This window comes from Mesoplodon mirus (genome assembly GCF_964341445.2).
Source record: "Mesoplodon mirus genome assembly, chromosome: 8".
In the NCBI taxonomy this organism is placed as follows: Eukaryota; Metazoa; Chordata; class Mammalia; order Artiodactyla; family Ziphiidae; genus Mesoplodon; species Mesoplodon mirus.
The window spans coordinates 4,874,099-4,896,650 of record NC_138984.1 but is presented as its reverse complement, the minus strand read 5'-3'; the positions used below and the strand labels follow the sequence as shown (position 1 = coordinate 4,896,650).

General features: G+C 44.8%; 1 protein-coding gene across 6 annotated transcripts in view; it reads left to right on the top strand.

Moving 5' to 3' along the window:
- AGAP1 (ArfGAP with GTPase domain, ankyrin repeat and PH domain 1) overlaps nucleotides 1-22,552 on the top strand; it is a 574,296-nt gene that overhangs the window by 287,271 nt on the left and 264,473 nt on the right. Inside the window, exon 10 of one of the 6 annotated variants that reach the window (XM_082631243.1) lies at nucleotides 895-2,670. The exons of the other annotated variants lie outside the window; for them this stretch is intronic. Coding sequence (XP_082487369.1) covers nucleotides 895-921 — 27 coding nt within the window. The 3' untranslated portion in view covers nucleotides 922-2,670. Of the gene's footprint in view, nucleotides 1-894; nucleotides 2,671-22,552 lie in introns of those variants that run through there. 6 annotated transcript variants of the gene reach the window in all.

The following is a 22,552-nucleotide window of genomic DNA, read 5'->3' as shown; positions in this document are numbered from 1 at the left end:
TCCCAATCCATCCCTCTCCCATCCCCGTCCCCCATGGCAACCACAAGTCTGTTCTCTATGTCTGTGAGTGTGTTTTTGAAGGCTCTTAAACAACTTCTTTGCTGTAGAGATGCAAGCACACAGTTGCTTATTCTTTGTGCATTTATTTATAAACCTAACTCTCCACATAAGGTAATTTTAATGTGTAGTTTTCATTCTGTTGATGCTGTTTCAACTAGAATTAGAAAAAGCATTCAACTCTTTTCCTCTCACTTAAAATATTGGTCCTGGGACATTTCCTTTTGGGAATATTAGAACTCAGTACTAGACTGTTGTTGCCTTAAGTCACGTGTCCTGTGGGTTCAGGTGGGAGCATTGGCCTCCACGCCAGCCGGGCAGACCCCCAGGCTCCTCTGCGGAGGCGCTCGCCTTACAGGCGAGGCTTTCAGTATGGATGCCGATGGGGCTCGACCGTGCAGCGTAAAGTTTGTATTATCCACTCCTTGGAAGCTATCGGTTGTGTATGTTCCAAATAATCCAGTCAAACTCTACATCACGGTCTGGTTTTCTGGAGAATCGTGACACAGGCAGTTCACGTAGCTTGTGTCCCTCATAGCTGCCCCAAACATGTGGCCACAGAGCAGACGCCTCCCGGAGACCTCACCTGGCCTGTCCGAGTCCCCTGGACTCTGCGCCCGGCCTCAGACTCCTCATCTGTGAAATGGGCTTTGGACGATACCAAGTCCCTTGGGACACTGGGATGTGGAGATGCCAGAGAGAATTTTTAGATTCCCACAAAACCGGATTTTCAGATCAGTCTTGCTCAGGACACTGTCGTCGGAGCCTTGCTGTGGGTCACACGCACTGATGTGGGTTTGCACGCTGCCATACAGATTTATCTGTATTTTTATAAAGGAACCGAGACCATTAGAGGATGTCTAAATTCCTAACCCTCCCAGTGATGACTTCAACCGGTAGAGATGAAGCAAGAGGATTACAGAGGACGGAACCCAGTGGAGAAGCACCTGCCGGAATGTTCTAGACACTGCAGAACTGGAACAACTAAGTGACTGCTTAGTATTCGTTATGCTGTTTTCATCTAGCATATCACTGAACCCTCAACATTGCGCGGTTCAGGTAGCTGTGTTATCCTTATTTTTAAATTAAACCCACGTAGGGCAGGCTTTCCAGACCAGGCATCTTCAGAAGCCGAGGGTCCAGGATTTGGACCCCAGCCTCCGTATCCCCACGCCCGTGTGCCATACACTGCCTGTTGGCGAAAAGCCTTCAGAAAGCTTAAGAAGCAGAGTTACGTGTTTTAAGTTAAACATGTGACCCCTGACCTCAGACAGAAATACCTCCTGCTTGTGGAGAGGAACCTTCTGAGATGGGCCTGCGGCAACGCGCTTCTCCAGGGACACGGGTCCTCGCGCATCTGTCCGGGGCTGCACGGGGTCCCTTCATCCTGTCCCGATAGCCCCCCCTTCCCACCAGCATCCGAGCACTCGTCTCCACACTCAGCCCGCGTTCAGGACTTGGTCTGTGTGTGGGGGCCCTGAACCCCAGCTCATGGGCCCTTTGCCTAACAACAGAGAAGTTGCCCTGAACCTCAGGGACCCCCGGTGGGGCTGGGCTGGGGGTGGCTTTGGGACGGTCCAGGATTTGTGATCATCACAGGGTCTGTCTTCCCCTCCGCACAGGAGTCTTGTCTGGGGCGGTTTAGGGCACGGGTGAGGCCGTCTGCAACACGCTCTGCGCCTGACTCGTGTGTTTACAGATCAAACGTGCCGGTGGGTTATTTTAACCTTGTTTGCCTCACGCGTTACAGCTCGTCCGTTCGTTGTGAGACAGAGGCTTCTTCCCCCAGCGTGGGAGCTGCCCGTGCACGGCGGGCAGTGGTCATCTCTTCCCTCCTTCCCCAGCGAAAGCCTCCTCGTCAAGGATATGACTTATTTTCTGCAAAGTAACTTCATTTCCTGAGGTGGACCTGGGCCCACCTTGCCTTTTCGTCCCTTCTGAGGTCTTAGTGCAGATTGGGTTCAAAGAATTCTGCTTCTGCTGCTGCATCTCCATCTCCTTCCTCCTCCTCCTCCTCCTCCTCAAAAGGTCTGTTCGAATAAAAATTAAAAAGCAAAGCAAGAAAAAGAAAAGGCCAGAGGCCCGGCTCGGCAGCGAGTGGGCTTGTCACGTATTAATTTTTCACTGCTGTGGAGAGTTGCACATGCATAATCGCTTGATGGCGGTGGGAGTTGGGGAGCTCCTATGGTGTCATTTGCATAAATCTTGTTAAGTCACTGGCAGTTAATGAAGTACAAATGAGCCCGGAGAAGGTGACATGCAAATCGTGGGTGGCAGATGGGAGGTCTGTTTGGGGGACGGCAGCTGTGTGCTCTTCCTTTTTTCTTTCCCTTCCGCATTTTTTCATCTCTATATTATGGTCCAGATACTCAGCCTCAGCCTGGCCTCTCCCTTCCCGGCCTTGTCCTGCCCCTGGCGTTCACGCCACCGGGAAAACAGACCTCAGGGCCTCCTCGCCTCACACCTAGTAACTGACACTAGAGTGTTAACGTTTGAAATTTTTAAATCTTGGTCAGTTTATCTTGTCTTCCTTACACAATTGAAAATACCTGTATGTATATTTTATTTGTGAGGACAAACAAGAAACAAGCAAACGCCTCCCTAAATGTTGTTTCGTGGGATTTCCAAGAATGAAAAAGAGTGAAAACTACTGTCTGCTTTATTATGCTTCTGTCTGGGGGTCTTCCCCCCTTCAGACAGACTGATGGTGTTTATCCGGCTGTTAACACCCATCCCACGTTCACGGCTGGGCCCTAAGGGGTGGGCATTCCCGGTTAGGCAGCAGGGGAGATTCCAGAAGAGCATGAGGGCCTGCCTGTAAATCCGGCCGCAACGAAGACCCCTCACTGTCCCCGTGGACCCCCTCAGCAGGGCCCGCACGGGCCTGTCAGGCACGGCTGGGGTGCCGCTTGGCTGGTGGCTTGTTTCTTAAAGATTTCAGTGCTGGCAGGACTCACAGCCAGCTTTTAGAGATTCACGGGCAAAGCACTGCATCCGCTTGCTTCCTGATTTCAGAAGTTTTCTATGTATTTCGTCCACTGGTTGCTATTTTGAGAGACACAAGTCTCCGTTGACCTTGAAGAAACGCAGGCAGAGAGGTGTGTGCGGGGACCCGAGCTGTGACGGGCACTCAGGGGCCACCCGTTCCGTTTGGCTCTTCCTCTGCCTGGTCCAGCCCATGCACACCTTCTCGGAACTTGGGCCTGAGGTGCTGCTGTAGACCCGGCTCAGCTGTTTAATTCTGGGATGCTCCAGGGAAACACCAAACACAAAGTGTCTTCGTGTGACTTTTTTATTTTTTCACCTGAGTGGTTGGAAGCATTTTATTTTATTGATTTTATTTTTTAAATTTTATTGGAGTCGAGTTGATTTACAGTGTTGTGTTCATGTCGGGTGGACAGCAAAGGGATTCAGTTATACATATACATATATTCATTCTTTTTTAGATTCTTTTCTCCTGTAGGTCATCACAGAGTGTTGAGTAGAATTCCCTGTGCTATACAGTAGGGTCTTGTTGGTTTCATGTGACTTTTTTTAAGGTCTTAACTTTGACCTTGAACCCTGGTGGACTTTGGCCACCTCTGGGGCAGACAGCCAGCCCGTGACAGCAGGGCCTTTTCTGCAGCCACTGAAGCCACAGGAAAGCCCCTCCCAGGGCATCAGAGGCAGAGCGGCCTGGGTGGCACTGTCCCCAGCACTCTGCCGTCACCTGTGAGCCGTTTTGAAGCCATACATGTGTTGGATTCTCAGTTGAGTAGAAAGCAGCAATTGTCAGTTAAGTGAAAGGATCCTCTGCAGTGAATCCCCTCGGCCAGTCTGTTGCAGGCGCTGACCTGCGTGGTCTGGTACCTGGGGTCGACCCGGGAGTGGGGAGGTGGGTGGATGGTGTGGCATCCGCAGGAAAAAAGCCGCCCGATGCTGCTCACTCAGCATCTCCGGAAAGTTTGACACTGTTCACAGCCGGGTGGTCGGCCACCCAGCCATCGTCTGCTTTCCTGGAGGAAACAAGATTGGTGACCAGGCCGAAACTTTAGAAGGACTGGCAGGGAGAGAAAGGGACGGCTGTGCCCTCGTCCCAGGATGCGGGGAGAGCTCACCCCATGGCTCCGTGTCCACAAGGGATCCTGTTTACTCCGTGACCACAGAGGGGCCCGTGAGCACCAGCATTCTGAGAAGGCTCTGCTCACCCATGTGGCAAATCAGCTCTGTGCGGCACCCACGGGGGCCCAGCAAGCTCCCCAGAAGCAGGTAATTTACTGACACAGACCCGGTGCTCTGAAAGCTAATTTACCTCACTTGGGTGCACAGGGCCCTACGAGGATTGCATTCGACCTGGTTCACGCCAGACTCAGCCAATTACGATTATTAATTTAATAGGTCAGGTGGGGGCATACACGCGTTTCATTTGACTCCAGATACCATAGTGTCATTGGCACTCTTGGCACACTTTGGAATATCTGGACGCCTGCGTTGGAATTTACCATCATCCGTCTTTGATAAGTAGGGCAGACCCCCTGACACTTTGGCCAATGTAGGTGGATGGCAGTATGGTCTGTACAAAATGCTCCAAATGCTGAAATAAATGACATGACTGAAATACAAAATCCATAATTTAAATATAAATCTGCAGAGCAATTTAACCTAATCCTTCCCTTGGTCAGGAGGGCTGCAGGAGGGTGATACAAAGTAATATACAATGAAGCACGTTATACACTGCAAACTAGCCTGCGAACATAATGTTATTTCCAAGAGTGGAAGTTCGTTTTACGACTGACAAAGTAATATACAATGAAGCACTTTATACACTGTAAACTAGCCTGCAAACATAATGTTATTTCCAAGAGTGGAAGTTAGTTTTACGACTGAGTGTGTCCTCTGTGTATCCATAATCCAGGAGCTGGGGTGATACCTGATTTAGTGAGTCATTTCACCTGAAGTTCAACAGTGGTGATGAAAACCCAATTCCCTTTGGGCTCAGAAAGATAAACTCACATACAAATAGAGGGAAGTTGCTCAAAGCTAATTTTCTCCAAGCTTGTGGATGAATCAATAAGATACTTGGTTTTGGCATTATTTCTTACCAGACTCAGTTGGCTTGTAACTGTCATACACTCATCCTGTGTGGACACACCCTGGGGACTCTGTCAGGGGCTTGGGGAGACAGAAGATAGATGCCTGCCACCCAGGCTGGCCTCAGACTTTCAGGGAGGCCCCTACCCCTGCCCTCCAGTACTGGTGGGTGGGCGTTGCAGTGGAGGTGTGTTGAAAGGGCCCTGTACCCCTGGAGGAACGGTGGATTCCACTGGGCTGGGAAGGTGAGGGTGAGGACCAGAGGGGTCAATCCCTCTGGACTTGGAGGTATGAGCAGGCAGTCGTCAGAGGCAGCGGGGGCAGGATATGAGCAGAGCAGAGAGGAGGAGGGGGTGTGAGGAGGGGAAGCTGGAACGGCCGGGGTGTCCCGTTGCCGAGGGCTCTGACTGCCCTGCGGAGGGGTGTTGGTATCAGTTTCTCTGCCTCGGCTGTGGGGAGTCATGACTCGTCCCCACGGAGTGGCAGCATGAGGGTGGGAGACTCCTGAGTGCGTGGAGCTCAGGGCTCCAGGCTCCCCCGGGGCAGAGCGCCTGCAGGCTGTGTCCCTGAGGGCCGGCCAGAGCAGCCTTTACTTCTCAGAGGGCCTGTGGCTGCTGTTCTTCCTGATCAGAGGGTTTCCTCCCCCTTGCTGCTCTATCCCCATAGTGTTTATGACACTGGGCGATTATAATCCGTCAGAGTACTAGTGGTGAACGACGCTGACTGGCTGTTTGCTGAGTGCCAGGAACTGTGCCAGAGCTTCACAGTGTCATCCCTTTGAACCATGAAGTAGTAAATATGATGGCGCCCATTTCACAGATGAGAAAGGTGAGGCTCAGTAACCTGCCTGGCATCACACTGTGTACGTCTGCTAGGGCTGCCATCACAAAGTGCCACAGCCTGGGGGGCTTAAACCACAGAAGTTTATTTCTCACAGCTCTGGAGACCAGAAGTCCAAGATCAAGGTGCCAGCACAATTGATTTCTGGTGAGGACTCTCTTCCTGGCCTGCTGAGTCTTCCACGTCTTATAAGGACACCAGTCGTATTGGATTTGGGCCCCACCCTTATGACCACAGTTAATAATAACCTCTTTAAAGTCCCTATCTTTAAATAAGGTCATACTGGGGCTTATAGCTTCACCCTGTGAATTTTGGGGAGACACAGTTCAGCCCGTAGCACACAGCTAGTTAGTAGCAGTACTGGGACAGCTCCAGTCTGTGTGACCCTAGGAGCCATCTGAAACGATCTCTCCATCTACACGTTCTTCTGCCTTAGGCCTCCCTAAGATTACAAGGTGAGGCCACTTTATTCCTGTCCGTACGTCTGAGAATCGGAAGAACCTTTTTTAGGAGCCTCCATGTACTAGTTAGGAAACACGTGGTATATGAAATATTCTGATTTAAGCATTTGAACTTAAATTCTCCTAAGTTGCAGTAAACTTATCATTTGAAGTAAGACTGTTGTAGGAATACTTCCTTCTACTAAGCCTGTAGCTCCCTCTCTAGGCAGTGCATTTTATGACTGTTAAGGCTAGCTTGGATTTCGTTCTTTGTGAATATAAAGTTTGAAAGAAGTGAGCACCTCACTTTCTGGAAGGAAGAATCATATGGGCTGTCAGAATGTCATGTTTTGCGTCCATCAACTGATGAGTGGATAAAGAAGATGTGGTATGTGTGTACAATAGAATACTATTCAGCCTGAAAAAAAGAATGAAATAATGCCATTTGCAGCAACATGGATGGACCTAGAGGTTATCGTACTAAGCGAAGTAAGTCAGAAAGAGAGAGACAAATATCATGATATCACTTATATGTGGAATCTAAAAAAAAAATGATACAAATGAACTTACTTACAAAACAGAAATAGACTCACAGACACAGAAAACAAACTTATGGTTACCAAAGGGGAAAGAGGGGGAAGGGATAAATTAGCAGTTTGGGATTAACAGATACACACTACTATATATAAAACAGATAACCAACAAAGACCTACTGTATAGCACAGGGAAGTATATTCAGTATCTTGTAATAATGTAAAAGAATGTGAAAACGAAAAAAAATACATATATATATATAACTGAATCACTTTGCTATATACCTGAAACACTGTAAATCAACTATACTTCAGTTTTTTTTAAATGTCATGTTTTGTGTAAAAACAGCAATAGTGGACATGGAGACATTTGGCTACTTGACTGGACACTTTTCCAAAAACTGGAGGAGGGGGCCCAGCTCAGCACGGGGCCCTGGCTTCTCACTCAGGCTCCCTTCTCATGACTTGGCTCCACCGGTTGCTCACTCCAGAGTCTTTGGCCCCAGAAATTGTGAAGAAGGATACGTCCTCAGATGTCCTCACCGTCCCCTTCTCAGGAAGGTCATCAGACAGCAACATTTTATCTGCTAGATGTGAGCAGCAAAAACATATTTGCCTTCCTGCATCTCACTCAGGGATTTTTTTTTTTTTAATTTTTTTTGCATGGGCCTCTCACCGTCACGGCCTCTCCCGCTGCGGAGCACAGGCTCCAGACGCGCAGGCTCAGCGGCCATGACTCACGGGCCTAGCTGCTCCGTGGCATGTGGGATCTTCCCGGACCGGGGCACGAACCCGTGTCCCCTGCATAGGCAGGCGGATTCCCAACCACTGTGCCACCAGGGAAGCCCCAGGGAATTTATTTTTTAATGGAGGTACCGATGGCCACGTTTTCAAACCCTTGGTACCAAAGCTGACAGCCGTAATGAAATACGTTGAAATTTGCTGAAATATTATAAAACAGGCGTGGAAGGATTTGTAGGTTTAAGAAATCTGTTCGCAGTTAAACATTTTCTATAAAGCACTTAAGATTATAGTTATGTTTATAGACTGGTGAAATAGAAACATTTAAAAATATCACCTATATATGGAATCTGACCCCCCCAAAACAAAAAAAGATACAAATGAACTTATTCACAAAACAGAAGCAGACCCCCAGACATAGAAAACAAACCTTTGGTTACAAAAGGGGAAAGCAGGGGGAGGGATAAATTAGGAGGTTGGGATTAACAGATACTATTATATATAAAAGAGATAACCGACAAGGACCTACTTATTAGCACAGGGAATTATACTCAATATTGTGGAATAACCCTGTAAGGGAAAAGAATCAGCACGAGAATATCTATATATATTACATATTCTGTGTGTGTGTGTGTGTGTGTGTAACTGAATCACTGCTGTGCTCCTGAAACTAACCCAACATAGTAAAGCAACTCTACTTCAATTTTAAAAAATACTTTCAACAACTTAGCACCTTCCCAAGTTCCTCAGACCCGCACCCCACTATGTGTGCTCGTGACATTTCCATCTACTTAGAAAGTCATCACAGTTGACCAGATGGCTGTTGTGTTCAGTTTATTGTAAGAACGCAGGCAATCCCCCTGGGTGCTTGTTGTGCATCGGTTACTATATTAGGTGCTTTAGTCACATGACCTCACTTAATTCTCCACCAGCCTCAGACACAACTTACTGCCGGCGACCGATGAGGAGCCCGAGGCTTAGGAAGGTCAGGTCACACAGACCAGGTTACACAGCTGTAAGTGGCAGCACTGGAATTCACACCCGGCAGTCCTCTAGGACAGCGGTCCCCAACCTTTTCGGCACCAGGGAGCGGTTTCGTGGAAGACAGTTTTCCCACGGACGGGAATGAGGGAGGTGGTACAGGCGGTCATGCGAGCGATGGGGAGCGGCAGATGAAGCCTCACCTGCTCGCCCGTCGCTCACCTCCTGCTTTGCGGTCCGGTTCCTAACAGGCTGTGGGCTGGTGCCCGTCCATGGCCCGGGGGTCAGGGGCCCCTGCCTCCGGGCTCCTTCCCTTCCCTCCTCGCGCACACAGGGCTCCCAGCTTCGGTTGGTCCCTGTAGTCTGTGTTTGTCACAGTCTTCCTGTCCTCAGGGCCCATGTCACGTGCCTTCTGTTCCAGGAAAGCGTACCTTGTCCCCAAGGAGATGTGCTGTCTTCTCGCCACCCTCCCCTGACACCTCATCAGGCCTTGGGATCTTGCCTCCGTCTTCCCAGATGCATGGATACGTGCATCCTTCATGCCCTCCACTCCCACGTGCTTTGGGGGGAGGGTGGGGAGGGGAGGGGCGTTGCCTCTTTGGACAGTGTGTCTCTCCGGAGTGTCCACAGGGCAGGGCGAGTAGGTAGGCAAGTATATATGGTAGATGGAATAGGTCAATAGTGTGAAATGTTTTTCTTTCCCCCAAAACAATATTATGTTTCTTTTAAAGAATATGTTACATTGGAGAAGTCATACTCTACGTTGTTATGTTTTATGATACGAATAATTTTTTTTTTTTTTTTTTTTTTTTTTTTGCGGTACGAGGGCCTCTCACTGTTGTGACCTCTCCCGTTGCGGAGCACAGGCTCCGGACGCGCAGGCTCAGCGGCCATGGCTCACAGGCCCAGCCGCTCCGTGGCATGTGGGATCTTCCCGGACCAGGGCACGAACCCGTGTCCCCTGCATTGGCAGACAGACTCTCAACCACTGCGCCACCAGGGAGGCCCCAGAATAATTTTTAATCCAACATTCTCTGAAGTCTGATTTGTGTACATAGAATACTCTATTTAGGTGAAACACAAGAGGTACATCTTTTAATCCTCAAAGAGTAAAACCTTTGTCAATGACCAAAATGATTTTAGAAAAGTAGTTTCTTCTAAAACTTCTTTACTACAGAAGAAATTGCGTCTAAATAGTTTTCTTATTTTTAATTAATTTATTTTATTTTATTTATTTTTGGCTGTGTTGGGTCTTCTTTGCTGCGCGCGGGCTTTCTCTAGTTGCGGCGAGCGGGGCCTGCTCTTCGTTGCGGTGCACGGGCTTTTCATTGTCGTGGCTTCTCTTGTTGCGGAGCACGGGCTCTAGGCATGCGAGCTTCAGTAGTTGTGGCACGTAGGCTCAGTAGTTTGTGGCGCACGGGCTTAGTTGCTTCGCAGCATGTGGGATCTTCCCAGACCAGGGCTTGAACCCATGTCCCCTGCATTGGCAGGTGGATTCTTAGCCACTGTCCCACCAGGGAAGTCCCTAAATAGGTGTCTTCATTATGTAATTTTGTTTATAAAAATTGTTTCATGTCAAACCAGCAAATTTTAGTAACACTTGACTGTTTTCATAATTGCCAGATTTTTACCCCATTATTCAACCTACATCAACCATAGCCTTTGTGATTGTAATTTGTCCCCCAAAGAAGAATATGTTTATCATTAAGAAGTTTTTCTGCAGAAAAATAATTTATATTGTTTTTAATATGCATAAAAAAGAATTTTATGGAAATATATAAATATGCCAACTACACTAACAAACTACTGGGGATATGAGTAACATACAAGGGATGATTTGGAAATGAAGAAACACAAGAAGGAAATAAACATGGATGGACATTTGGGTTTTCTTTGCTCATACCTAAACTGTTAGAAATTTAAAACAATGAGAAATAATTTTATACTTAGGTTTATAATTATTAATAATAAAACATGATAAAATCCTACTCTTAGCAAAAATTAGGGAAAAACAGAGTTTTAGAAATGCATTGCTGTGTTACTAAAAATTGGCCCGGCCCTCTTGGAGGATAATCTAGCAGTATATAAAGGACATAAAAAAACATATTCACTTTGTCCCAGTAATCTTTCTCCCTTTCTCCTAGAAATTCATCTCAAGGGGATAATTTACTCGGAGAAAGGGACAATATCTTAAGTGTACAAAAATGTTCATAGCAAGTTTATTTATAATACTAAAATTCCAGGAACTACACATGTCCAACAACCAAGAAATTAAATTAGTGATTATCAACTAACCAGTAGTAGGATATAAAGCCTCTAAAATGGTCAATTTGAAGGCTCTTTAGAGCTGTGAGAAGTGTTAGAAAATACTAAGTGAAAGCATGAAACTATTTATAATAAGCACATGAAAATATATGTACATTCGGTTTCAAAGTGGACAAATAGGAACACAAACAAGTAAATTGGTGTGGGATTAAAGGGGAAGTTTAAAATTTTTTTATATTTTATTTATTTATTTATTTTTTTGCGGTACGCGGGCCTCTCACTGTTGTGGCCTCTCCCGTTGCGGAGCACAGGCTCCGGACGCGCAGGCTCAGCGGCCATGGCTCACGGGCCCAGCCGCTCCGCGGCATGTGGGATTTTCCCTGACCAGGGCACGAGCCCGTGTCCCCTGCATCAGCAGGCGGACTCTCAACCACTGTGCCACCAGGGAAGCCCGAGAACTTTAAAATGTTTAACTTTTTTTGGTTATTTTTTCATTTTCACTAGGAACTTTATTGAACAACGTATTCACTAATCGAACGAACTTTTTGGCCAACCCAATATATATATATATATATATATTTTTTAATCTTTACTGGAGTATATTGCTTTACAATGGTGTGTTAGTTTCTGCTTTATAACAAAGTGAATCAGTTACACATATACATATGTTCCCATATCTCTTCCCTCTTGCGTCTCCCTCCCTCCCACGCTCCCTATCCCACCCCTCTAGGTGGTCACAAAGCACCGAGCTGATCTCCCTGGGCTATGCGGCTGCTTCCCACTAGCTATCTATTTTACGTTTGGTACTGTACATATGTCCATGCCACTCTCTCACTTTGTCACAGCTTACCCTTCCCCCTCCCCATATCCTCAAGTCCATTCTCTAGTAGCTCTGTGTCTTTATTCCTGTCTTACCCCTAGGTTCTTCATGACATTTTTTTTTCTTAAATTCCATATATATGTGTTAGCATACGGTATTTGTCTTTCTCTTTCTGACTTACTTTGTATGACAGACTCTAGGTCCATCCACCTCATTACAAATAGCTCAATTTCATTTCTTTTTATGGCTGAGTAATATTCCATTGTATATATGTGCCACATCATCTTTATCCATTCATCCGATGATGGACACTTAGGTTGTTTCCATCTCCTGGCTATTGTAAATAGAGCTGCAATGAACATTTTGGTACATGACTCTTTTTGAATTATGGTTTTCTCAAGGTATACGCCCAGTAGTGGGATTGCTGGGTCATATGGTAGTTCTATTTTTAGTCTTTTAAGGAACCTCCATACCGTTCTCCATAGTGGCTGTACCAATTCACATTCCCACCAGCAGTGCAAGAGGATTCCCTTTTCTCCACATCCTCTGCAGCATTTATTGTTTCTAGATTTTTGGATGATGGCCATTCTGACTGGTGTGAGATGATATCTCATTGTAGTTTTGATTTGCATTTCTCTAATGATTAATGATGTTGAGCATTCTTTCATGTGTTTGTTGGCAGTCTGTATATCTTCTTTGGAGAAATGTCTATTTAGGTCTTCTGCCCATTTTTGGATTGGGTTGTTTGTTTTTTTGTTATTGAGCTGCATGAGCTGCTTGTAAATTTTGGAGATTAATCCTTTGTCAGTTGCTTCATTTGCAAATATTTTCTCCCATTCTGAGGGTTATCTTTTGGTCTTGTTTATGGTTTCCTTTGCTGTGCAAAAGCTTTGAAGTTTCATTAAGTCCCATTTGTTTATTTTTGTTTTTATTTCCATTTCTCTAGGAGGTGGTTCAAAAAGGATCTTGCTGTGATTTATGTCATAGAGTGTTCTGCCTATGTTTTCCTCTAAAAGTTTGATAGTTTCTGGCCGTACATTTAGGTCTTTAATCCATTTTGAGCTTATTTTTGTGTATGGTGTTAGGGAGTGATCTAATCTCATACTTTTACATGTACCTGTCCAATTTTCCCAGCACCGCTTATTGAAGAGGCTGTCTTTTCTCCACTGTACATTCCTGCCTCCTTTATCAAAGATAAGGTGACCATATGTGCGTGGGTTTATCTCTGGGCTTTCTATCCTGTTCCATTGATCTATCTTTCTGTTTTTGTGCCAGTACCATACTGTCTTGATTACTGTAGCTTTGTAGTATAGTCTGAAGTCTGGGAGCCTGATTCCTCCAGCTCCGTTTTTCGTTCTCAAGATTGCTTTGGCTATTCGGGGTCTTTTGTGTTTCCATACAAATTGTGAAATGTTTTGTTCTATCTCTGTGAAAAATGCCAGTGGTAGTTTGATAGGGATTGCATTGAATCTGTAGATTGCTCTGGGTAGTAGAGTCATTTTCACAATGTTGATTCTTCCAATCCAGGAACATGGTATATCTTTCCATCTATTTGTATCATCCTTAATTTCTTTCGTAAGTGTCTTATAATTTTCTGCATACAGGTCTTTTGTCTCCTTAGGTAGGTTTGTTCCTAGATATTTTATTCTTTTTGTTGCAGTGATAAATGGGAGTGTTTTATTGATTTCACTTTCAGACGTTTCATCATTAGTGTATAGGAATGCAAGAGATTTCTGTGCATTAATTTTGTATCCTGCTACTTTACCAAATTCATTGATTAGGTCTAGTAGTCTTCTGGTAGCATCTTTAGGATTCTCTATGTATAGTATCATGTCATCTGCCAGCAGTGACAGCTTTACTTCTTTTTCTATTTCGATTCCTTTTATTTCCTTTTCTTCTCTGATTGCTGTGGCTAAAACTTCCAAAACTATGTTGAATAAGAGTGTTGAGAGTGGGCAACCTTGTCTTGTTCCTGATGTTAGTGGAAATGCTTTCAGTTTTTCACCACTGAGGACAATGTTGACTGTGGGTTTGTCATACATGGCCTTTATTATGTTGAGGAAAGTTCCCTCTATGCCTACTTTCTGGAGGGTTTTTATCATAAACGGGTGTTGAATTTTGTTGAAAGCTTTCTCTGCATCTATTGAGATGACCATATGGCTTTTCTCCTTCAATTTGTTAATATGGTGTTTCACATTGATTGATTTGCGTATATTGAAGAATCCTTGCATTCCTGGAATAAACCCCACTTGATCATGGTGTATGATCCTTTTAATGTGCTGTTGGATTCTGTTTGCTAGCATTTTGTTGAGGATTTTTGCAGCTACGTTCATCAGTGATATTGGCCTGTAGTTTTCTTTCTTTGTGACATCCTTGTCTGGTTTTGGTAACAGGGTGATGGTGGCCTTGTAGAATGATTTTGGGAGTGTTCCTCCCTCTGCTATATTTTGGAAGAGTTTGAGAAGGATAGGTGTTAGCTCTTCTCTAAATGTTTGATAGAATTCGCCTGTGAATCCGTCTGGTCCTGGGCTTTTGTTTGTTAGAAGGTTTTAAATCACATTTTCAATTTCAGTGCTTGTGATTCATCTGTTCATATTTTCTGTTTCTTCCTGATTCAGTCTTGGCATGTGGTGCATTTCTAAGAATTTGTCCATTTCTTCCAGGTTGTCCATTTTATTGTCATAGAGTTGCTTGTAGTAATCTCTCATGATCTTTTATATTTCTGCAGTGTCAGTTGTTACTTCTCCTTTTTCATTTCTAATTCTATTGATTTGAGTCTTCTCCCTTTTTTTCTTGATGAGTCTGGCTAATGATTTATCAATTTTGTTTATCTTCTCAAAGAACCAGCTTTTAGTTTTACTGATCTTTGCTATAACTTCCTTCATTTCTTTTTCATTTATTTCTGATCTGATCTTTATGATTTCTTTCCTTCTGCTAACTTGGGGGTTTTTTGTTCTTCTTTCTCTAATTGCTTTAGATGCAAGGTTAGGTTGTTTACTCGAGATGTTTCCTGTTTCTTAAGGTAGGATTGTATTGCTATAAACTTCCCTCTTAGAACTGCTTTTGCTGCATCCCATAGGTTTGGGGTCATCGTGTCTCCATTGTCATTTGTTTCTAGATATTTTTTGATTTCCTCTTTGATTTCTTCAGTGATCACTTCGTTATTATGTAGTGTATTGTTTAGCCTCCATGTGTTTGTATTTTTTACAGCTCTTTTCCTGTAATTGATATCTAGTCTCATAGCATTGTGGTCGGAAAAGATACTTGATACAATTTCAATTTTCTTAAATTTACCAAGGCTTGATTTGTGACCCAAGATATGATCTATCCTGGAGAATGTTCCATGAGCACTTGAGAAAAATGTTTATTCTGTTGTTTTTGGATGGAATGCCCTATAAGTATCAATTAAGTCCATCTTGTTTAATGTATCATTTAAAGCTTGTGTTTCCTTATTTATTTTCATTTTGGATGATCTGTCCATTGGTGAAAGTGGGGTGTTAAATTCCCCTACTGTGAATGTGTTACTGTCAATTTCCCCTTTTATGGCTGTTAGTATTTGCCTTATGTATTGAGGTGCTCCTATGTTGGGTACATAAATATTTACAATTGTTATATCTTCTTCTTGGATCGATCCCTTGATCATTATGTAGTGTCCTTCTTTGTCTCTTCTAATAGTCTTTATTTTAAAGTCTATTTTGTCTGATATGAGAATTGCTACTCCAGCTTTCTTTTGATTTCTATTTGCATGGAATATCTTTTTCCATCTCCTTACTTTCAGTCTGTATGTGTCTCTAGGTCTGAAGTGGGTCTCTTGTAGACAGCATATATATGGGTCTTGTTTTTGTATCCATTCAGCCAATCTGTGTCTTTTGGTGGGAGCATTTAGTCTATTTACATTTAAGGTAATTATCAATATGTATGTTCCTATTACCATTTTCTTAATTGTTTTGGATTCGTTATTGTAGGTCTTTTCCTTCTGTTGTGTTTCTTGCCTAGAGAAGTTCCTTTAGCATTTGTTGTAAAGCTGGTTTGTTGGTGCTGAACTCTCTCAGCTTTTGCTTGTCTGTAAAGGTTTTAATTTCTCCATCAAATCTGAATGAGATCCTTGCTGGGTAGAGTAATCTTGGTTGCAGGTTTTTCTCCTTCATCACTTTTAAGTATTTCCTGCCAGTCCCTTCTGGCTTGCAGAGTTTCTGCTGAAAGATCAGCTGTTAACCTTATGGGGATTCCCTTGTGTGTTATTTGTTGTTTTTCCCTTGCTGCTTTTAATATGTTTTCTTTGTATTTAATTTTTGAAAGTTTGATTAGTATGTGTCGTGGTGTGTTTATCCTTGGATTTATCCTGTATGGGACTCTCTGTGCTTCCTGGACTTGATTAACTATTTCCTTTCCCATATTAGGGAAGTTTTCAATTATAATCTCTTCAAATATTTTCTCAGTCCCTTTCTTTTTCTCTTCTTCTTCTGGGACCCCTATAATTTGAATGTTGGTGAGTTTGATGTTGTCCCAGAGGTCTCTGAGACTGTCCTCAGTTCTTTTCATTCTTTTTTCTTTATGCTGCTCTGCAGTAGTTATTTCCACTATTTTATTTTCCCAGTCACTTATCCGTTCTTCTGCCTCAGTTATTCTGCTACTGATCCCTTCTAGAGTATTTTTAATTTCATTTATTGTGTTGTTCATAGTTGCTTGTTTCATTTTTAGTTCTTCTAGGTCCTTGTTAACTGTTTCTTGCATTTTCTCCATTCTATTTCCAAGATTTTGGATTATCTTTACTATCATTCTGAATTGTTTTTCAGGTAGACTGCCTATTTCCTCTTCATTTGTTAGGTCTGGTGGGTTTTTACCTCGCTCCTTCATCTGCTGTGTGTTTTTCTGTCTTCTCATTTTGCTTATCTTACTGTGTTTGGGGTCTCCTTTTCTCACGCTGCAGGTTCGTAGTTCCCGTTGTTTTTGGTGTCTGTCCCCAGTGGCTAAAGTTGGTTCAGTGGGTTGTGTAGGCTTCCTGGTGGAGGGGACTAGTGCCTGTGTTCTGGTGGATGAGACTGGATCTTGTCTTTCTGGTGGGCAGGTCCACGTCTGGTGGTGTGTTTTGGGGTGTCTGTGGACTTACTATGATTTTAGGCAGCCTCTCTGCTAATGAGTGTGGTTGTGTTCCTGTTTTGCTAGTTGTTTAGCATAGGGTGTCCAGCATTGTAGCTTGCTGGTCGTTGAATGAAGCTGGGTGCTGGTGTTGAGATGGAGATCTCTGGGAGATTTTCGCCATTGAATATTACGTGGAGCTGGGAGGTCTCTTGTGGACCAGTGTCCTGAAGTTGGCTCTCCCACCTCAGAGGCACAGCACTGACTCCTGGCTGCAGCACCAAGAGCCTTTCATTCACACAGCTCAGAATAAAAGGGAGAAAAAGTAGAAAGAAAGGAAGAAAGAAAGAAAGAAAGAAAGGAAGGAAGAAAGGAACAAAGGAAGACAGTAACAAAGAAAAGAAAAAGAAAGAGAAAGGAAGAAAAAGAGGATAAAAGAAAATAAAATAAAGTAAGGTAAAATAAAGTTATTAAAATAAAAAAATAATTAAGAAAATTTTTTTAAAAAGCAAAAAAAGAACAAAAACAAAAAACGGACGGATAGAACCCTAGGACAAATGCTGAAAGCAAAGCTATACAGACAAAATCTCACACAGAAGCATACACATACACAGTCACAAAAAGAGGAAAAGGGGAAAAAATAATAAATCTTGCTCCCAAAGTCCACCTCCTCAATTTGGGCAGATTCATTGTCTATTCAGGTATTCTACAGATGCAGGTACATCAAGTTGATTGTGGAGATTTAATCCGCTGCTCCCGAGGCTGCTGGGAGAGATTCCCTTTTCTCTTCTTTGTTCGCACAGCTCCCGGGGCTCAGCTTTGGATTCGGCCCCGCCTCTGCGTGTAGGTTGCCTGAGGGCGTTTGTTCTTCGCTCAGACAGGACGGGGTTAAAGGAGCAGCTATTTCAGGGGCTCTGGCTCACTCAGGCCGGGGGGAGGGAGGGGTACGGAGTGCGGGGCGATCCTGCGGCGGCAGAGGACGGCGTGACGTTGCACCAGCCCGAGGCGCGCCGTGCGCTCTCCCGGGGAAGTTGTCCCTGGATCCCGGGACCCTGGCAGTGGCGGGCTGCACAGGCTCCTGGGAGGGTAGGTGTGGACAGTGACCTGTGCTCGCATACGGGCTTCTTGGTGGCAGCAGCAGCAGCCTTAGCGTCTCATGCCCGTCTCTGGGGTCCGTGCTGTTAGCCGCGGCTCGCGCTCGTCTCTGGAGCTCCTTTAAGTGGCGCTCTTAATCCCCTCTTCTCGCGCACCAGGAAACAAAGAGGGAAGAAAAAGTCTCTTGCCTCTTTGGCAAGTCCAGACATTTCCCCGGACTCCCTCCCGGCCAGCCGTGGTGCACTAACCCCCTGTAGGCTGTGTTCACGCCGCCAACCCCAGTCCTCTCCCTGCGCTCTGACCGAAGCCCGAGCCTCAGCTCCCAGCCCCGCCCGCCCCGGCGGGTGAGCAGACGAGCCTCTCGGGCTGGTGAGTGCCGGTCGGCACTGATCTTCTGTGCGGGAATCTCTCCGCTTTGCCCTCCGCACCCCCGTTGCTGCGCTCTCCTTCGCGGCCCGAAGCTTTCCCCCTCCGCCACCCGCAGTCTCCGCCCGCGAAGCTTTTTTTTAATGCATTTATTCAGCAGGCTCACTGATCTCCCAGCAGCCCTGGGAGGCTGTGTGCTGTTACTCTTTACATTTTACAGATGAGAAAGCCAAGGCTCAGCGTACATAGGTTCATAAAACCAGTAAGAGGCAGAGACAAGGTTCAAACCCAAATCTGCCTCTTTCCAAAACCTGTGGTCTTCACACTGAATGCCCTCATCTGCCACTGGGCTTCCCATGTGATATTAAAAACCCAGGCCCAGGACAACACCCAGGGACTAGTGCAGATGTGTTTTCCTAATAGCCCCAGTGCTGCTCGCGCTCCACGGTACAGCCAGACCTTCTGCAAGATCTCCTTCCCCTTCAGCCTCTAAGTGTATTCCACAGCAGTTGTTTGTAATTGGAGTATCTGGAATTCACTGTGGTTTTAATTAGTTGATTACTAGTTCTTTAAAATGTACTGTACTCACTGTGGGTCTTGCAAATTGGTAACTGGTAGCTACCAGTATAATTAAATATTTCAGAGCACTTGGCTACAGTAGCATTGAACTGTGAAGAAATAATGTAGAGCCAATCAAAAAGAGATCCTTGTAAACTCATTGACAGCGGCAGTGTACGTTAGGATCATCCTAGAGACGCTTATTGCAGGAGAAATTAAAGATACAATTTTGTGCTAAGAGGCAATATAGAAATTAGTTCCTGAATTACTTGTTAATTGATTTGGTAATTCCCTCGGGTCTGCATGCTTTTTTTTTTTCCCTCTTTTTGTTGTTGCATTCACTTAATAGTGACTATTCTCAGAGCAATAAAAATATTTTTCTCAGTTAGATCAGATATGTCCTTACATCAGACTGCCCACATTCATATTTGCAGAACAACAACAACAAAAAGAAACTGCCTTCAACGCAACAGGCATATTGTTTTTTGATGTCTACTCATCACAGTAACCCGGGCGTTCATGGGACTGGATCATCTCAGCAAAAGAGAAGCATGTTTTTGTGTCCCGTGTTGGAGGGAGGCTTCCCTGATTTTTTTTTTTCTCCTAATGGAAACCCTCTTTTTATTATCAAGAGAGGAAGAGAGTCAGCAGACTTGATTTATGAAAGTCTTTCCTTATTGTTTGCAATTCAGCAAGAATAACCATACAAAACACCATTTGTAGACAAGTGCAAATTGCTCCTAGAAATGATATTGGAAGAAAATGAGACCTGTTTCTCTGCGTTGAAATTGAGCGTGGATCTGAGAAGAGCACCGTGAACCTAGGTTGGCAGAGGGAGCCTCTCTGGGGTCTGGCTTCCCTTGCTGTGGTGGCCTCCTCCCTGCCTGCTTGTTGACAGACTGGGAGCGACATTGGGATTGATGTATATATTTGTGCTGCTTCTGTGAAGGGGGCAAGAACTGTTGTCCTTTTGGATTTTTGAAAGAAGCACTGACTGCCCTTTGGACAGCTGCCAGCACGGAGGCCTCAGCTTCATTGCAAAGAATACTTATTTTATATATATATATATAAATTTATTTATTTTATTTATTTATTTTTGGCTGTGTTGGGTCTTTGTCACTGCGCACAGGCTTTCTCTAGTTGTGACAAGCGGGGGCTACTCTTCGTCGCGGTGCACCGGCTTCTCATTGCAGTGGCTTCTCTTGTTGCGGAGCACAGGCTCTAGGTGCACGGGCTTCAGTAGTTGTGGCACGTGGGCTCAGTAGTTGTGGCTCGTGGGCTCTAGAGCGCAGGCTCAGTAGGTGTGGCACACGGGCTTAGTTAATCCACAGCATGTGGGATCTTCCCGGACCAGGGCTCGAACTTGTGTCCCCTGCATTGGCAGGTGGATTCTTAACCACTGCGCCACCAGGGAAGCCCAAGAATATGATTTTTACATCTTGCTGGCTGTGCTTATGGCCTGAAAAGTAACATAAAAGACTTTTTAAAAAATATATATCATTACATTAATTTTAGGTTATTTTCTTCTTTTGCCCTCCCCTACGATCACCTACACGTATAAATGTCATTATGCTTTGCCTAGTTTAGGGCAGTTGGTGTTTATTTCAATGCCTACTCTTAAAAATGTAATATTTTATTTTCAGTTAGGAAAAGCAGAAGATGTTTGCACTTAGCATTGCATCTATTGAAAAGTATAAAGTTCTGGCTAGAACAAATTCTTTACAAGTTTGGCACAATTACTCACTTACCAATCTAACGATGTTTGCATGTTGGTCAGTATATACAGTAAAAAGTAACGTTTAATCAGGCTTTTCAAAGCCATCCCGACTTTGGGTGCACAAGGAACAGAGGAGGCACGCGAGCTAACTTAGGCTCACATGGTACCCAGCCCCTGGGTGAAACAGCTGCCTGGCTAGTTTTGGCTGCAGTATGCAGAGAAGGGACACTCTGTGTGCTCTTCACGCTGATAGATTCCTTCTAGCTACCCCCAGATGGGATTGCTGGCATTTTCCTCATTAATATGGTTTAGCAGGGATCCGATAAGGCCCAGCCTCTGGCCTGCTCAGAGATAGTTCTTGGGCAGATGTGGAATCTGACCAAGGATACAGGAAAGCTTGGGTTCAAGCCTCATCGTCATGCACTTGGGTTGTATCATTTCTGATTCCATCTCCATTTCTCCATTCCTCATACCTTAAAGTGTTTTCTCACAGAACTAGCTCTCCTGAAAGGTACTTCACAAAAGTTCTTTTGGAGGGGACCCATCGCTTTTCTCTATGGATTGATTCAAAAACACCAACATTTAGCTTAACAACCCCAGAAGCAATGGTTTTATAGCCCCCTCCATCATTACTACTAACGTTGATTGAGTTAGATCAATCTGCCTTCAGTTTTCAGATGACCTGCACGGTGGTTTCCTTGCTGGAGAATTTAGAACCAAATCCCATCACCGACCCTGAGGCGGTTTTGGGAGGAGAGGAAGTTTACAGCCCTGGGCAGGTCTGCAGTCTTGGCTTGTGTTTCTCCCCACAATGCGGAGAAGAGAAAACACCTCCCCCTGAGGGATTAGAAGGACACAGCTGTAAACATTTTATTTGAAAAATGTATGTGACTTTTACCTTCTGCTCCATAAACATATCTTGTGTTTGAATGTTTTCTATTATTTATCAGTTAAGTTGTTGATTTTGTGTCTCCCAAGTGTTTGAATGAAATTGGTTTTCCACCAAGGGCTGACCTTCCTCGTGCCGTGGTTTCAAATGTACGTCAAGGCTTTGCAAACCCAGGGGTTTACCAGGGCTCTGATCCGAGGGCCTTGGGTTGAGAGCGTAGGGTGCATCCCCTGCCATACCAGGCTCAGGGCTCTGGAGCAGGCAGTCAGTGCTGGCACTGAAGCTCCAAGGTGATGAATAATTTCTCCATGATGTTTCTGCACTTCCATGACTATTTCTACTAATACTTGTGTGCATACTTTTTAATGGTTCACATTGAGTAGGTGACATTTTGATACATTAATGAGCCTTATCAATGATGTTTAAAAGTTCTGTGGGCTGCCAGGATAATTTGCAGTGGCCCCTGAAGGAAGGGGGAGAGTGGTGTGGCTGGAGTGCTGAGCCCCTCCCTGACCCCTCCCCCCACTGCCTGTGAGCTGCGAAGTGAGTGCCGGCTGCCGGCTCTGAGAACAAGATTCATCACTAAATCACGTGAGAGGGGTTGGATTGCACTTCCAACGTTTGCCATGGAGGATTCCCCTTAAAAATTGTTTGTTTGCATTCAAAGATCTGTCAGGGTAATCCTCGCAGATGGCAGGGGGGCTGTATCCCACGCCAAATGCAGAGGCCCAGCTGGGGGTGTTGCTAGTATCTACGGGGGTTGAGGCCCCCCCATAGAAGCTTCCAGAAATTGAAAATGCCAGAGGCAATCTATATATCTTCTTTGGAGAAATGTCTGTTTAGGTCTTCTGCCCATTTTTGGATTGGGTTGTTTGTTTTTTTGTTATTGAGCTGCATGAGCTGCTTGTAAATTTTGGAGATTACACATGAAAGAATGCTCGACATCATTAATCATTAGAGAAATGCAAATCAAAACTACAATGAGATATCATCTCACACCAGTCAGAATGGCCATCATCAATAAAATCTACAAACAATAAATGCTGGAGAGGGTGTGGAGAAAAGGGAATCTTCTTGCACTGTTGATCGGAATGTAAATTG